Source organism: Corvus moneduloides, chromosome 2, assembly GCF_009650955.1.
Source record: "Corvus moneduloides isolate bCorMon1 chromosome 2, bCorMon1.pri, whole genome shotgun sequence".
NCBI lineage: Eukaryota > Metazoa > Chordata > Aves > Passeriformes > Corvidae > Corvus > Corvus moneduloides.
Window position 1 is genome coordinate 93,821,073 of NC_045477.1, and position 17,474 is coordinate 93,838,546.

The window sequence follows — 17,474 nt, forward strand, 5'->3', positions numbered from 1 at the left end:
ATGGACTTGTAGATGTATTTACAGTAAGCCCTTTCTTTCCTCTCATGTATCAGCTGAGATGCCCATTTCATTCATTTGTAGATGCTTTAAATGTGCAGCAGCACCTGTGTGATTTCTGGTGGTGTTTTTCTCTTATTCAGCCCTATGTGCAGGCAGAGCAGGCCTAAACTGGTGAAGGATGACAAATTGTCTGTAGCCTTGCTGCTTACTTTGCTTGGAAGAGGAGCTGACTACTGTCACTGCCATTGAGGTGGGACAACTGCTGGTATGGAAGGAGGGAAGTCCTGGCCTGCCCCAGGATGTGCAGTTTCCACCCTGTCTAATGTGCCTCAGCAGCAAAAGATGCAGCAAATCCTGTTTGCCAAGGCTGTCCCTATCTCTCCTCATTTCTGCCTCTTTCAAAACAGAGTTGAAATGACCCCTGCACAGATCATGTGCATTTAGTATGTGAAAAAACCCTCCATACACTGATGTCTTCTCAGAAAACTTCCCATTGCAGAAAAAAAATCCTGCCCAAAATTGTAGGTTCACCAAGCCTGTAAATTTGAGATTGGTTATTGAATAAGTTACGCTTTGCATTTTAAAGAGAGCTATGGAAAATGAATAATATTTGTAGATATGAGAGAGGTTAAAAAAAACATAAAGCCAATGAAATATGGGATAATGTTTGCCTTTTAGGATTACAGCTTGTGCCATGACCATGAATAAATACGTGGAGGAAAATGTTTCTCAGAAATCCTACACAACAATAAAATATTTCATGAAGATGCTGAGCAGTGTCAGTGAGACTTTGATCTTCATCTTCATGGGTGTGTCTACAGTTGGGAAGAACCATGAGTGGAACTGGGCCTTTGTTAGCTTCACCCTCCTCTTCTGTTTAATCTGGAGGGCACTGGGTAAGCAAGTCTCAGACTATGGGTCGGTATTCTTTGCAAGTGAAATGTTTTACCTCTTGTCAAGTAGAAAATGCCAAAACTTAGACAGAGACCCATCAGTTTGTAGAGTGGTTTTTGTATTAGTAACATGCAAGGTGAACTTCCACCTTTCCCCAAAATGGAACCTAAAAATCAGTTTTGTCCTGATCCTGCCCATCTAAAGGGAGAGGCAGTCTGCTTGTTAATCACAATACATGTATTTAAGTAAACATTTATTTACAAATAAGCAAATTTTGGTGGAAAGAACTAGCAGTCATACAACAATTTAAAAGTTTGTGGGGTTTTTTGTGGTGCTTTTTTTGTGGGGTTTTGTTTTTGTTTGATTTTTTTCTTTGTTTTTGGTTTTGTTTTGTTTTGAATTTATGTTTACTAGCTTTGGGATTTTCCCAGTCGTTGACATAAATAGTATCAAACCAGGAAATGCTGTAATTGAAGTGTTCAGGTATATATTGCAAAGACAAACCTCCTGTAAGAAACTGTTCAATCCCTCCTGAATTTGCAGAACTAGCTCTTTTTCTTTTACCTAGAGAACTAAGTGTAGGGCAGGCTGGTAGGTCTTAAACCTGCTCCTTTGCCCAGCCTCATCTGAAATTATTCAGTCCCTCAATGTACAAAGGTGGGTCATGCTCAAATCTGCAATCCTACATTCAGCTCCCAGTTCTCTTTACAGAGCAGAAATTTGGACTATATTTCTACTGCGCCTGCAACCCCAGAATTAATATTTTATGCTGAAAAGCAGCCAAACAGCCTGGTTACCACCCAGCTCTTGCCCCCCCCTGTGCTTGCTCCCTTCACCTGCCTGCACTGGTGTCTTCTCCCCCATCCCCAGTCCTGCATCCTTCCTGTCTGTGTTAGTAAAATTGAGTGAATAGGAGTTTGCAGGATTCTAAGCACAGATTGATGGAAGGGACAAGCCAGTTTTTAAAATCACCTCAAATCCTATTAAAAAGCAATTAGGAGTCTTGGTCTATACTGACAGAGAATTATTGCTGTTCTAGAGGTGCAGTCTAGTAGATAGCTGTCTCGTGGAGATCTATTAGCTGCTTCAGGTCCTAAATCCAGCTGACCTGAGGTGTTTAGCTCACTAAATATGTTTAAGATTATGTCCCTAAGGCTGTTTAATTTAGTATTATGGTATTTTCAGGCTGCTAAGTAATGTTTCATTTCTTCAATAATATATATTGAAGAAGCAAATAAAAGTTAAGGAGCAAATAGAAGTGTTTCTAAACAAGTATTAGCATCATGGGCTACTTCTGTGTAATTTAAGTTCCCTTTTTTTCCCCCTCCTCTTTATATTTCTGTTTTTTTCCCTCAGGTGTTTTTGTTCTGACTCAGATCATTAATGTATTCCGGACAATACCTCTCACTTTTAAGGACCAATTTATTATCGCCTACGGAGGTCTTCGAGGAGCAATTTGTTTTTCGCTTGTATTTCTGCTTCCTCCTGCTGTGTTTCCCAGGAAGAAATTGTTCATCACTGCTGTTATCGTGGTGATATTCTTTACTGTTTTCATTCAGGTAGTACCTTTCTTCTCCTGGACTTCTTCTTTCTCAGACAGGTTGTAAATAAGCCATGGGTAGAAAAAAAAATGTGCTAACTTACTGTAAGGAACATACTTGAAGGTATTCACCATAGTCATAGTAGAAAAAATGCTATGCATACCACAGGCAGGTAGCAAAAGTATGCCAGATATTAAGTACTTATGCTAACATATAAGTAGTATTAAGTATTTAAGACTAGTGGGGTTGGAGTAGAGATAAAAGATAATCTGGGTACAGCTCCAGCACTAATTCTTTTTTTAGAATGTTTAAATGTGTGTGGATACTCAGGAGTTCAGTGTTGGATACAATGCACAGTGAGTAGGGAAAGACACTAAGGGCCCAGACAGGTGAATTGGAGTCTGGGTGTTAGGAAGTGATGCTGCAAACCAGCTGGACATCCCTAAAAAAGCAACAAGTGTGTGAAAGGACATGAAGAACTTGTCTTTGGTGACCACCTGGCCATGGAGGTCTGGTCAAGGGCGACCAAGAGACTGAAACCTGCAAAATGTAGAGGAGGCCAAGCCTGTCAAATAAACATATCAGACTAATCATTATCCAGAGCAGTGAGAGACATGTGAGTGGCTACTAATGAAATTTCAGATCTGTGGGAAAAAATGTAGAATTTTGTTACTCTGCATTTTACATGGAAAAAGGTGCTGTGGGAAGAAAGTATCTGTGCTCCTGCTTGGGAAAAGGGGCAAGGTGGAGGTCAGTGAGTTGATTTATGAAAACTGATTTTGAAGGACAGAATAATTTAAAATATGGAGATAAATGGAATGTGCTATGAGATGCAGCATGATTTATCAAAGAAAAACCTGGTATCATTCTTTCATAAGGCAATTTATTTTCTAGAGTAAACTCATTTAACTGGACTATTGTAAAATCTTTGGGGAGGGGGCTACAGAGGAGATTGTTGATGTAACTACTCATTAAACTGAGGTTTAGATTTACATTAGGATGACTGTAAAATGAATGAGGAAGGAGCTGACAGTTTCTCCTTTAAATGGAAATAGAAGCAGATTGTCCTTTGGGTCAGAAAGGATCTCTGGGGGTCTCTAGTCCAGCCCTGGGCTCAAAGCAAGGCCACCTTTAAGTTAGATGATGTTAATCAGGGCCATTTCAAGCTGAGTTCAGAGTATCTGATGGATGGAGATACCCCAGCCTCTCTGGGCACCTTCTTGAGTGTTCAGCCACCCTGGCCTGATAATAGCCTAACGAGATATTATTAAAGGAATTCCTCAAGGATAAGTTAATACTCTTGTTAATTGACGATGGCACATAAAGGTAGGAGGTTTTGTTGCTGATGTTTCTTGATGACAGATTTTGAAAAGTGTTCTCAGTGTAACCGTGAGATAGAGTATCCTGTAGAAAGAACTGAGGGCCAATATGAAAGGAGCAGAATGATATTGAACAGTAATATGTGCAAATGTGTTCTTGCTAGGACTTTCTTACTAGGAATTTCTCTTGTGAAATGGGAACCTTGCATTTGGAAAAAAATAGAAAGGGAAAAAGATACAGGTGTACTAGTTGGTAATGGGGTAGATTTTAAGTCAACAATGCAGTGGGGATAGAAGAAAGGCAAATCTGATCTTAGGGCATACTGAGACAGGTATTTCCATTAGGGCATAGTGGCACGTTCTGGAGTGATCACGGGACTGGTGAGCCTGTCATGTGAAAGGAGACCAGGATGCCTTGGCCTTAGCAAGATGAAGGAGAAGAGGGACTATAATTACTGTTTATATGAGGGAGTGAACACTGTTTAAACTAAAAGGACAAATGTTGGCACAAGAACAAAGTGGTACACAGTGACCATGATGCAATTAAGAAGCAGCTTTCTAATTGTCAGAACAATAAGGTTCAAGATGAGTGTTCCATTATGAGCAATGGGGCAAAGAAACCTAACTACTTTTAAGATAAAGCTTGATTCATTTACGAAAAGAAATGTGACCACGTTGTCTGGGATAGTAGGGACTGATCTCAACACCACAGGAGGTTCATTCCTCTCCCCTATGCCAGTGTGTCTATACAGGTAAACAAATTATCTTAATTCTTCCACAAATAATTGTTCAAAACCATTATATCATTCAGGGATAGCCAAAATGTTTTGTTCTTTCTCCGAGAATGGTCAGGCAAGGACACGTATTTACAAAAAACCTTAGTGTCATGATCTTAAATATCAATAATAGTACTGTTTACATATCTTTGAATACCTATTTTGGAAGTAATCACTTAAAAAGAGGACTTTACATGTTCACTTTGAAATTATAGGGAGTCAGTTTATTAGTTCATGTTTTTCTAGCACATTACAAAACTGAAAAAAAAAGTTTATAATTACTATGGATGGGATAGGTGATGTATTCCTGATAGGTTCAGTTAGGTTGACCATCTTGGATCCCTCAGTTCTAGGGTGCCCCTTTCTTCCTTCCGTTGCATTAGTGGAGTCTGAGCTGACAAGGGCTTCATAGATAAGTGCAAAACCTGCTAATCAAAACAGTGAATTAATTTTTATAATTAGTGTGTTCTTTTTGTCTTCACAGGGAATAACAATTCGCCCACTAGTGGAGTTTCTTGATGTCAAAAGGTCAAATAAAAAGCAGCCTGCTGTCAGTGAAGAAATTTATAACAGGGTATGTTGCAGCCTCAGTGTCGTAGGTGAAACTCTTGCAGAGATGAAATTCCTAGTCATGTTCGGAAAGACAACTATTCGTCATACAGTATTATGGAGGGGTTGTACTAGATTTCTTTTTGATAGCTGTTATAAGCACAATAATTGTAAAGCTTATATTTAACTTTCGGCAATTACCAAAATTATTGTTACATATCATTATTTTGGAATCTCTCACTTTCTTAATTGTTCAGATCTTGAAGTAAATTAACTTTCTGTAGTCTATTTCACACATGAGATACATGTTATTTTATAATTTGGCTACATCAGGAAAACTTTGGCTTTATTTAATTACATTACACTGCATTTGAGTTAATCTAATTAAACAGATGCAAACTTCCCTTTAACACACTGTTAAACTTACCTAAGTCTTACATCATCAACCTTTTTATGGATGTATGTTTGGTACATGTGTGTCTCCAATTGCTGCGGATTATTAGCCATGCATCTTCTTGAATGTATTTCTCCTTCCAGCATACCTGAGGCAAGTGGCTTGAAATTTCAAAAGTGAGGAATAGTAAGGCCCACATTCAGGACAGAAGCCAATCTAGGCATCTAAAAGTCTGTCCTTTCAGAGCTTATCCTTTGGACATATCTACTAGGGATTTTCCGTGAGACTGAGAGACCCCTACTGTGGTTCCTGAATTAAAAGCAAAAGTGTTGCCTCTGTGATCAAGTGAGACCTTAGCTGAACCTATTCAGTTTTTCATAATTCATAATAGAATCATAATAATTCATAATAGGAATAGTGTGTTTCTAATATTAGGTGAACAGGGTGCTTTAAAATGAGGCTAGACCACAAATTCCTAAAATAGGAGCTCAGGACCTAATGCTGGCTCTCAGTTCTGTCTCTGCATCCTGAGGGCTAGTGCTGATGGGGGGAGCTTCTGTCCACTGAGATTCTCTTCTCCACAAAGTCATACTTGCCTCACTGTCAGGCCTGGGGAAGTTCCAGGCATATCACTGAGTGGTTAGGGAATTTCAAATAAGTGAAATTATGGGAAAAAACCTTACTTTCAGGCAGGAGCTGAGCAAGATTGACATTGAAGAAATTAGCAACTAACTTCTGTCCTTTTGGGGCTGTGAGCTAAGGAAGATCCAGGGGGAAAGAAACAGATTCTGTTTTTGAGCTTGGTTTGGACTGCATTTTGTAAGACCGGAGCATTGTTCTGAGCTGTGACTAAATGTTTCTGTTTTAAAGTAAGTTGGAAACTAAAAAGGTCTAAAGACAAGCCAAGTGATGTCTATAAGTTTATGTAATGAACCAATGTTTTCCTTTAGTTCTTTGACCACGTGAAGACTGGAATTGAAGATGTGTGTGGACACTGGGGTCACAACTTTTGGAGAGATAAGTAAGAGTGGCATTTGAAACTCTTTGTTATACAGGAGAAGTTGAAATGGCTCAGCAGCAACAAACAAAGGCTGTTGGGCATCATATTTCATTTTCAGCATTTATTCTTGAAAGTGGATGGTTGTTTTTAGAACATGTGGGTTTCAAAGGGAAAGTAGCAAAACAATGTCTTTTACTAAACCACAAGCAAGTAGAACAGAATAGCCAGCTGGGAAGAAAGGCAGCCTTCTGATCCCAGGGTGAAGTATGGTACCTTCTGAGGGTGCACGTTTCTGACTGTTGCAGAGCGTTTCCTGTATGTCTGCTGAGCCTTTCATCCTTCCCAGCTGTCTTCCTGCAAACTGTATTTCTTAGGGGAGTTAAGTGACGGGTTAGTTTCCTATTTGATGGCAAACATACAAAAGCTTTTGGATTTCCTCTAGAAAGATCAATGCAGCAGCTTGCATGAGATACATGCGACATCCTAATGGCAGGCAGCTCCACAGTTCTTGATGCTTTTACTTAAGACTTAGTATCAGTTAAGAAGATTACCTGAATAATTCATATTTTTACTTTATCTGCTGAATCGTCATCTTCATTAGGTTGGATCTAATTCCTTGTACACCCAAGTTCTTTAGACCCAAAGCATGGGCACTGCTCATCACCCTCTAGTTGCTGCTCCAAGCAGAATTTAAGTGTTTTATATAAAGAGAGAATAGCACCAGCAGGAATGGCTGAGGAGAGCTCTCTCCAAATGACTTTGGGGCAATACAGTGAAGATACTTTCCCGACGTGGGTACAACTTTTGTGACATGGGTACAACTTTTCTTTAGTCAGCCTGGTTCTCCTCCAGTCTGTGTGAGATCTTTAAAGAAAAGGTTACAGAGCAAAGGAGAGTCCCAGCTCTTCATGAACTTTACACCCCCGAATTCAAGAATAATTTCAGAATGTCTGTAGGGCAAAATATTTTCTGACAAACAAAATCAACACCAGCTGTAATCAATATTTTTTCAATAAACATCCAAGAGGGTGCAGTTGCTTTAGAGAAAGGAAGAACTTCTAAAGTTTTAAAAAAGCAGGCTAGAATTTCAAAGAAGAAGCAGTTGATACAAATTTTGGCCTTTTATTTGTTATTACAGTAAATATTTAATGTTCTCTTTGTCTTGATGAAAACAGAGAATTAAAAATAATATTTTTTAATAACACAGAATACCTGAAAGTTTAAAGTTGCTTCTAGGGAGACTGTCCATTAACATATGAACCAAAACACAGGTTAAGACTATCTATCTGAAGTAAAGTTGACATTGACCCTTTCTTAGGTTACTCAGCATTAGGTTGTTAACATGAACAGACACATTCCCAGAGAGTAAAGTCCTTTAAAATTTCATTAACTACAATATATTGGCTTTCCTTAACTATGCACAGTAAAAATTAACTGGTTGGGCTGGTTTGCCTCATGTACAGGTTTAAAAAGTTCGACAATAAATACCTGCGAAGACTTCTAATCCGTGAGAACCAGCCCAAATCCAGCATTGTTTCTTTATACAAGAAGCTAGAAATCAAGCATGCCATTGAGATGGCAGAGAGTGGAATGATAAGCAAGGTCCCATCATCAGTGTCTCTCAGGTAAGCAAGCGATGCCAGCATGGCCAAGCATCTCAGCTGGGTCTCATAATTTATTTCACAGCCTGGGCTGTAGGCAGGATAATCACTTTGACTTAGGATGCTTTGTGTCCTAATGTCACCAGAACAGTAAGAGGATGTGAAACAAGAGCCTTTCGCCTGTAGCTTCACATGAAGTGCTGTGTTCTTCCCGGGTATGTAGTTTTACTGGGACAGCTGCTCACTGGAACACTGATCTGCTGTGTAGAGTGGAGGTGGACTTGAACATGTGCCTGCCTGTCTGCTGAGAATAGCTACAAGGGAAGCCTGAGGGGCATTTTGAAAAGTACCTAAATAAAACTTACAAATTATTGTAATTTATGTCACATTTTGGAGATTTAGTTTTGTGTCTTATCACTGAATCAAATGAAATCAAGATTTCATTTCTACATGTTACATTTTCATATATTAGTTGATTGTTTTGAAATGTTGTTTCCAGCTCTAACAAAGGAAATAATTCCAATGTCATTCCTGACCATAAAAATAAAAACATTCTTGTCTCTCTCCATCCCTCTCTCTTTCTTCCCTATTTTCCTTTTTTTTTTTCATTCTGTCACAGTGACTATCATGAAGGAAAGATAAAGCCACTTTCTCCCACTGAAATGGAAAACATGCGAGAAATATTGACAAAGAATCTCTACCAAATACGACATCGAGTAAGGATGAACTTTTGCCTACTTAAATATCCTACTGCTCTTTGAATATACCGATTATCTTCCTAACACATCTTTGAGCTAGTACATCTGCTCTATCATATAATAAAAATAATGATCTTATTTACTTCTGTTGCCTTGAATCCATATTCTGTCATATATACAGTAGCATATTCACAATCCTTTGTATAAATACTTACTTGATCTTACACTATTGATAAGGCTAAATGTTTTTGTCTTACTACCTCCAATACACCTACAGTATTAGAGCAGGATCATAGGTGCCAATTCAAGCCAACATTGTCTCCTTGTATCAGTGTATTGGTCACTTCATGATATGGGGTTAGATTTCCTATTTGCCTCCAGTTGTAAAATTGTTTGTATTAAGAGTAGAGATGGTGAGCTGGAAAAATAGTGAAATAAAAGCAAAAGGACATTTCACATTTATCCTCCTGTGGCTAAGTAGTTTGAATGCCCAAGCCCTTGGAAAACATTCAAAAACTGAGCAAGCTTCAGCTTGCTGGAGGTAAAAATGACTTCCCTCTAGGGGACTCATCACTTTCAAATATGCGTCCTCTACTGACATACTGACCAAGCTACTACAGTGGGGGGGTAAACACGGTATTAAGCCAGCTTCTTCATTTTTCTCTTTCATTATAAATATCAGCAGGTTAAAAAAAAATGAAACAAAACCAACAAAAGAAACAAGTGCTTGTGAAGGACATGAATAAAAACATTCTCAGTATAATTATTCTGCTTGTTCTTAATCATCTGCAATACAGTCTTGTTCACAAGGATTTATGATGCTTATTAAAGCAAAAAGCCTGTTTTTCCCTGTTCATATAGTCTGACACATTTGACATCATGCTTTCCAGGCTGTGATCACTGCTTTTATATTTCAGACAATGTCCTACAACCGACATAGCCTGGCTGCAGATGCAAACGAAAAGCAGGCCAAAGAAATTCTGATCCGTCGCCGGCACAGCCTTAGGGAAAGCCTGAGAAAAACAAACAGCCTGTCAAGGGAAAGACCGGTACTTGCATCTTGTGGTGTTTTTTGGTTTCTTTTTTTTGTCTGTTTGTTTTTTTAATTTTAATTTTTATTGAAAGCAGCTCTTTGTAGCTAATTTTCATGCAGAAAAAACAATCTTCTGACATGTGGGAAAAAATCCTGAATTTGGAAGACTACTGCACATATAATACCACACACCTTGAGTTGCACACATGAGCCCCTTAATTTGTGTTGACACCTTCAGCAAAGCTTCAGTCTTGTAGAATGTGATATGGGAGTGGGATCTGCTGCCATAATTTTACCTCAGAGAAGCTGGACAGGCTCTGTACACAATGTGGGGATGATCGGTATTCTCTATCAGTATTTTGGTGAAGGTTGATGTTTTGATGATGGTTGAGATTAAAAATGACTTTGAGATAGAAAAGCTGCTTACAATATGGGAGAGGAGTTTCGACCACATCAGTTAGAGCAGCTCTTCACCTGAAAAATGTTGTATGCTCTTTAGTACTCATAAAATGTAGTCAGGCCTTCAGATTTTGACACTGGTTGGGAAAACTTCCGTTTACAAGGATTGCTGTGGCATGATAATATTTGGGTCTCTGAGGCAATCCTACAATTGTAAACTTCCAACCATATTGGAATGGAACACACTAATTAAGCAGGGAAACTGATCCTCTGAATCATATCAGGTATCAAGGAAATTAGCCATCCTATAAATATCTACTTTCATGTTGCGAATACTTAGTGACTGTTGTCTTCATTGATACAGTTGTCCTTCAGCAGCTGAGGCTGGAATAATATCTCTAAAAGGGCGGTATCTTATAGGTGATCATTACCAGAGCTACTGTGGTGTTAATTATCACAATAAGACTGTTCCTGAATGATTTTTTCTCCTCTCAAACACAGTTACATATGTTGTCTTTTTCATACAATTGAATTATTTACTGTGTGGGATAGTGAGGAGACTCAGCAGGACTTTTGGGACAGGGAGAAAAAGGATGTCTAATAACTTTCTAAAACACAGACTATAGTTTTAAGAATAATTATCCTTGGATAAATCCTCCACAGAGGGAAGAGGAGAAAGAGGAAAAGAATAAAACTCCAAAGAGAGAAAATCTCTAAGGGAAAAAAAATTTCAGGTTCCTTTTTGGTCTGCCACAAGGAATGGTATGAGCAGAGGAGAGCTGGTAGACTGTAAAAATTTTAAAAATCTTTTTAGCAAATGTAGGAAAGGATGTCCTTGAGAAACTTTTGAGTTTAAAAAAAGCAACTTGTCCTGGAAAGTACCTCTCATGTTCCAGGAAGTATGAAGTGTGGTCTGCACCCAGAGCCTTTAAAGCTAAGTCTGGGGAAAACAAGGATCTTATGCCCTGAACTGGTAAATGATCATGCTGGTGCCTAACTTCCTCATCAATTTCAGTGTGACTAGTCAACTGCATAAAGTCATTTATATGTATAAAGCACTTGCAGGATCAGAATACAGATTAGTTCTTGAGCCTAAGATTCAGTCTTAACCAAACTTTTGCAGCTGGCTGATAAAAAGTTTCAAACCAATTTTAAACATGGAGCTACATGAAGTGCCATGCTTGCAGCATTTGCCTTCCTTGGGGAAACCTGTGCAGGCAAGGTTGAGGTTCGAGACCATACATTTATTAACTCTGATCTCAGAGGGCATATCACTAAGCTTTCATTTGATTAAACTGCTTGAGATTATTCAGTCTTTATCTTAGTTAGCACAGACTTCAGCCAGCAATCAGCACTGAGTATCTAGTAAAACATCACATATTAGCTAATCCCAAACTACTCTCCAGCCCTTTGGCTGCATAAACCTGTTCAAGCCTCAGTTGTATATCTGAACATACATTATGCAGGTACTCTACTCTGCAGTGACTTAAAATGTTCTGTTTCCTTTGCATGCAGGCTGCAGCAAATACAAAAAGATTCCTTTCACTTCCTAAGAACACTAAACTCCCAGAGAAACTACGAGTGCGAAATAAAACATCTTCCAGAGGTAATGAAATTTTTCTGCTTTTCTGTTACTGTGCTGCAATCATTTTGCTTACATAGAAGGAAAGTTTTTCCAGGGATGATGTAGAGAAATCAGCATGTTAGAGCATTTAAAGCATTGGGTCCTAAAGCAGAAATTTGAGTGTAGAGATATGCCCTGGACAGCAGGGTTTTGTGGGGCTTTCTCACTTCCTATTCCACACTGGCATAGTCCTCCCAGCACATCTTCTCATCTCCTCCTGCAAGCAGTAGCCTGCAACTCTTTTGCACCAGGAACACTGCCATGGTTCATTCTCCTCATCTTTATTCCATAATGTCCAGATATTCCTCTTGGATTATGAGCCTATTTGGTTTTTTTTTCTCTGGAATCAGGGTAGAGGACACTGCTCTGAGAACCTAAGCAGAGAGGGCAATGAGGACATTTGGTCTAGTTTATTGTTGTCATGAAGAACTCAAAAATGCTGTGGTTTACAACCAAATTGTTATTTTTTTCCCCTGCCTAAACTCACAAATGTTTTGTATTGGAGTTCTGGAATTCTAACCAAAAGAAAATTTTAAAAATCTGTAGGAGCACAACTATTTGATGTGAAAACTTTGCCCAATCTATATATTACTTTTGATTGTTACTGGTTTCATTACCATGCTTATACCATACTCGGGAGCATTTTCTTTCATGACAAGCTGTCATCAAGATCTCTTACTGGGAAGAAGATATATCTGCAAAGTTGTTAAAATTTCCTGATCTCCATCCCAATTAGTTTTCCACTATTCCAAATTAATTTAACAATAGACTGTGTTTTTGTCTGTTACTAATTATATCTTTGCTCTCCTGAGTGCAGGATGCCTTTTATTCTGTAGTTAGTCTGCAGAGGTCACCTACTGTCACCTAGAATTAAAGAGAAAATGTGCCTCCAGATTATTCAATTGTCAAAAAATATATTATTTGACATATTTAGAAGGGAAAAAGCCTGAAAACACAGTCTGATGAAGACCTTCCTTGAAATATAATTATCTGGGTGAATGGACAATTACATGGTGATATATTTTGTTGACCCCTTCCTCACCTTTTTAAAAGAAATAACACGAAGGCTACTAATCTCAGTTGTTCTTATGACAGTTGCACAATACACAGTTGTTTACTTTGATATATTTAAAACATCATATCTGATTAAAGTCTAAGAACAAATCTGAGGCATTCATAAACTCCTGTTGAAATTATTACCAAATGACTCAAGCGTGCAAGTTTTGATGAAGTTGTTAGTTCATTTTAAAGAAGTCAGCTGGGGAAAAATATATGGGACACGTGCACGTCCAGGCAATCACCATCTTGGTTTACCTGGCAGTGATCATTTAGGAGCATTCCCTAAACAATGATGCCAGCTTTCCCTAGAGCATATTCTATCTACTGTGCTGTGAGTGGGAGGAAGAGTCTGCAGCACTTGCCACCTATAAGATTTGCTCTGTTGATTCTGTTTCAGTGTCTTACATTCAGGCTTATTAAAGATGGGATATTTCCACCCATCTGTACACTGACCTTGAGAGATCCTTTGCCTGGTAGAGTATTGATGCTCCTTTTCCAAAGTCAGGTTTCTAGAGCCCCTGTACATGTTGTGCTCTGGAAATGCCTCTCAGTTTAGATTTCATGAGATGTGAGGGCAAGAAATCTTAATTTTGGTATCCTGCTTGGATATAAGCAGGGACTAGACCCCAAGCTCAAAGAGAGACAGATTTTTCTGTCCAGAGAACGGGAAATTTCAGAGAACTGGGGAAATGTCACCTCAATCAAGGGGGCACTTGGCAATCAAGGAGCAGCTGAGTGAGGCCTTCATAAAAATCATACTTTTGAGGGGAGGGATATTTTAAAGTCAAATCTGTCCTCTATTTTGGCAGAGTTAGGGGGCTGTTACTGGGTCTAATCAGAAAGTACTGAATATAGAAAACATGGGGAAACTTTACTGTGTGGCTGCAAGGGCTCGGTGTGCTGTTACTCAAATATTCTTGAAACAGTTATATTCTGCACCTAAAATTATAATTTTGTTTTCAATTAACAGTGGGTGACAGCAGTGACTCAGAGTTGGATGCTGCTACCACAGTGCTCAATCTAAGACCTAGAGCAGGGAAAATCTTGAGAGACCAGAGACTGAGACAACAGAGGCCACTCCCTGAGTTTAGGGTGGAGTGGAAGAATGAAGTTGACGGGAGCCAGGACGGACGAGGAGAGCAGCAGGACCCAAGCACCTTGCCTCAGCCATCCATTGGGTTCAGGCAGCCACTGCTGACAAGACCAAGATTTGGCACTCTGAGCAGGGAAGACTTGACTGCAGACCATGGGTCAGCAAGACCTATGCCACCACCACGGTTAGTTAGGCAGGCATCACAAGGGGAAAGGCAGAGAAATAAGCCTGATAACCAGCCATACTGAACATAGCCAAAGAAGAACTATTGATAATAAACCATGGACATACTGAATTAGGATTCTAAACTATCTGATCAGACTATGGGATCCATTAAAATAACAAAATAAGCCTCACTCTGGGTCTAACCACTTCCATTTGAGTTAAGTCAACTCCATTAACTAAGTGAAAAGAATACTGGATCAATTGCAAAGTTAAAGACAAAATATATATATATATATCTCTTTTATAAATAACTTATTTCAATACTTTAATTTAATTACATTATTTTCACTGTTAAGATAGTATGGAAATGTGCCTTACCAAACATCGTCTCTTGAGGAACCAAGTCATGAAGGTTCAATACACAGTTTTCCATTGAAATAAATCATTGTTGAAAGTCCAGTGATGAATGGATTCTTAAAAAATGCCCCCAAACTTGTGTGTCATTTCAGATTTTATTTATAATCAATAATGCCTATTTTAACCAGAGCTTTAATATGAATTACACTGAAAATTGCACAATGCACCTATCATATAGACTTCTAAAGAAGAATAAATATATTCCTGAAGCCTAGCTTGCTCAAAGACCTCTGACACAGAAAAAGAGGAAGAAGAGAAGAAACAAGCTGTAGGGGCAGAATTGCAAATACAGCTTATAAAAAGGACTCGCAACAGACACAAGACCTGAATAGCTTGAATTTTTACTTTCTGAATTTTTGGCAATATGTTACCTTTGAAAGGTACTAAGGATCACCAAAGAGAAACTGAATTGCTTTGGCTTTCACTTATGTCAGCAAGAACGGAGAGCACTTAGCAGGACACCAGAAGGCCTAAGAAGAGAAAACTTCAAGTGGATAAATAATGTTCTGAATCAAAATTGCTTTTTTGCACCTTAGTTACTTGCAAACACGGCAGTAGAATAGTTGCAGAGCACTGCGCGTAGACAAAGCGAGCAGTCTCCCGTTTGAGTCAGGGACCACTGAGACTCAAGAAAGCTCATTCACTCAAGCTTGTGACCCTGGTTAATTTGTTTTACTTTTTGTTTCCTCATCTGTAAAAGGGGAAAGATAATCTTTTCTTTGTCTGAGCTATGCACTCCAAGGAACAAAAATGTTCCATCTAATTTGTTTTTACAGAAAAGTAGCACAGTGGGGCCCTGGAATCAGTTGAAGTCACTGTGCACCTTAGTAACATGGACTTCTTGATGCTAGCGTCAATGGCTGCCATTTGAGGGCATATGGGAAGGGAGGGTGCATTGAAATAAATGATACTTAACTGTAGCTCTCAGGAATTTGCACTTTCTGTCCCACTTAATCTAAGTACTGAGCTTGCTTTAGCACAAATACACATTTCAGTACAATGCAGAAATAATTTTCATTCTACTTGTTACAAGATTGATAACTTTCATTGAAGAATGTACACTGTGAAATCATAACTTTTCTCTTTCATTAGCACATTTCTAAATCTGTGGGCAATAAGATTAATTTTTTTTTTTTTTAATTTAAGCTTGTTTTGAAAGAACTATTAAAAATCAGAGTTTCCTTTTCAGATCACAAGGTAGATTTCTTTCAAATGTTCATGGGTGGGGGTTGATAAATGGGAATGTAAGACTTTCCTTCTTCCAACAGCATCTCCAAAACATTTATTTCATGTATGTATTTGAGATATCAAACCTTCCTAAACTCTTTCCTTAGCACAAGTCCTTTGATCTTTTTCCTCTGTTCCAGCTGTGGAAGTTTCTGCTGTGTGGCAAATGCAAAGTCTAAGCTGCAGAGGAATGGCTTTGTGAACCCTATAAACCTCAGTCAAATGTTCATGGTTATTCTCAAAAAATGATTTTTGTGGAAATCAACACTTAGCTGTCCTTTAATGATCATCTCGTGTTTGGAAATAAAATTGGGTTCAAACAAATCCAGGAAGTTTTAAAAACAAATTTAAATTTGTCTTTCAACAGGAAAGTATTTTCATCTGTAAGATTGTCAGGGAATGCTCTGTCACTGCATTATTTTTGACTAAGAAAAAAGCCTCGAGTTTTGATTTCAGTTTTGAGGCAACATCCTTCTGACAGATCAGACTGCTTAGATGAGCTGTTTTATATTAGGCCCATCTGAAATCTGACCAAATAAATAAATGTGAAATGTTGCACATCAACATTTAGTTTACTCTCTGTGGAATTTTCTTGTTCATGTGCTGGTAATGACCAAGCACTTGGCTTCTGTCTGGGGAGAGCTGCCTTTCATTTTTTTTCAAACAGTTGTTATTTTTTATGGTACAATTTTAAATAATGAATGCAGGTTTCAGGAACCTTACTGCTATGCTGGTTGCCCATTAATGCAGGGCATGCTCACATTATTTGTGCTTAAAGTGGTGCCCCATAGTACAAGCACATCAAATTGAAGGTCGTTTTTATGAAATATGGTCTTAAGCTCTTGGTGCTCCAAAACATGATAGCATGTTGTTACCTTTCCAAAGAACTTTGAAATCCACAGAATACAAGCATCAAGGCACATCTCCAGCATGGTCACACTGTGAAGCAGAATCACAAATCTCCTGGGACTCTGTGTCCTTGAGAGTCCTCTCTGCCTTCCTCACTTCTGCTCTTCCCACCCTTTTCAGGCTCTTTTCCACTACTGCTGAATCAGCCGCTTGTCATGTCTGGGAACTGATTTCCTGGATACTCTCCTTTTCAGTAGCAATGACAGCAGCAGGTGAAATGGGCACCATCCTCGGTAGCCCTTCCCATTCAACTCTTACTCTGGTTTGGGTCAGAGTTTTGCCTTTTTCTTTTTTTTTTTTTTTTTTTTCTTTCCTGCAAAGTAAAACAAGTTAGCAGTTTTTTGAGCCTTCAGAGGAGATACATCCTTCATGTTTTATCAGTTTGTCTGCTGGAGAATGAGATGCCCAATAAATCTGTCCTCGAGCACCACCTGATGGGGAAAGTCATGTATTGACTGAAGACAATGTTTCTCGCTTTTTCGAGGAAACCAGATCTTCAGCAGTGACTGGGAAACTTGCCAAAGCCACATACAAATATTTTGTTTCCAGATAGACTCCCCAGCACACTCTGTAGTATAGATATTTTAATGAATTTTTGATGAAGAAAGTCCAGTTTTAGGGATAGCAGGAAAATTCAGTTCCACTCTGAATTAGGGTTTTCTGAGGATTTCCCCTTCAGCTCCTGAGAGGCCTATAAATTGAAAGTAAATAGGATAAGAAAGTAAGTATTGCAAGGCCTAGAGGAGATAGACACCCAGTTACCTTTTTTAGGCAGA

The 17,474-nt window shown here is 38.7% G+C and overlaps 1 protein-coding gene across 1 annotated transcript in view; it reads left to right on the forward strand.

Annotated features, from left to right (window-relative positions):
- SLC9A2 (solute carrier family 9 member A2) overlaps window positions 1-17,011 on the forward strand; it is a 34,663-nt gene extending 17,652 nt beyond the window's left edge. Inside the window, exons 4-12 of the mRNA XM_032100414.1 lie at window positions 679-896; window positions 2,251-2,453; window positions 5,015-5,104; window positions 6,424-6,494; window positions 7,937-8,098; window positions 8,694-8,790; window positions 9,690-9,821; window positions 11,720-11,810; window positions 13,858-17,011. Of these exons, the coding sequence (XP_031956305.1) occupies window positions 679-896; window positions 2,251-2,453; window positions 5,015-5,104; window positions 6,424-6,494; window positions 7,937-8,098; window positions 8,694-8,790; window positions 9,690-9,821; window positions 11,720-11,810; window positions 13,858-14,228 (1,435 nt within the window). The 3' untranslated portion in view covers window positions 14,229-17,011. The remainder of the gene's footprint in view (window positions 1-678; window positions 897-2,250; window positions 2,454-5,014; window positions 5,105-6,423; window positions 6,495-7,936; window positions 8,099-8,693; window positions 8,791-9,689; window positions 9,822-11,719; window positions 11,811-13,857) is intronic.
- The last annotated feature ends 463 nt before the right edge of the window (window positions 17,012-17,474 follow it).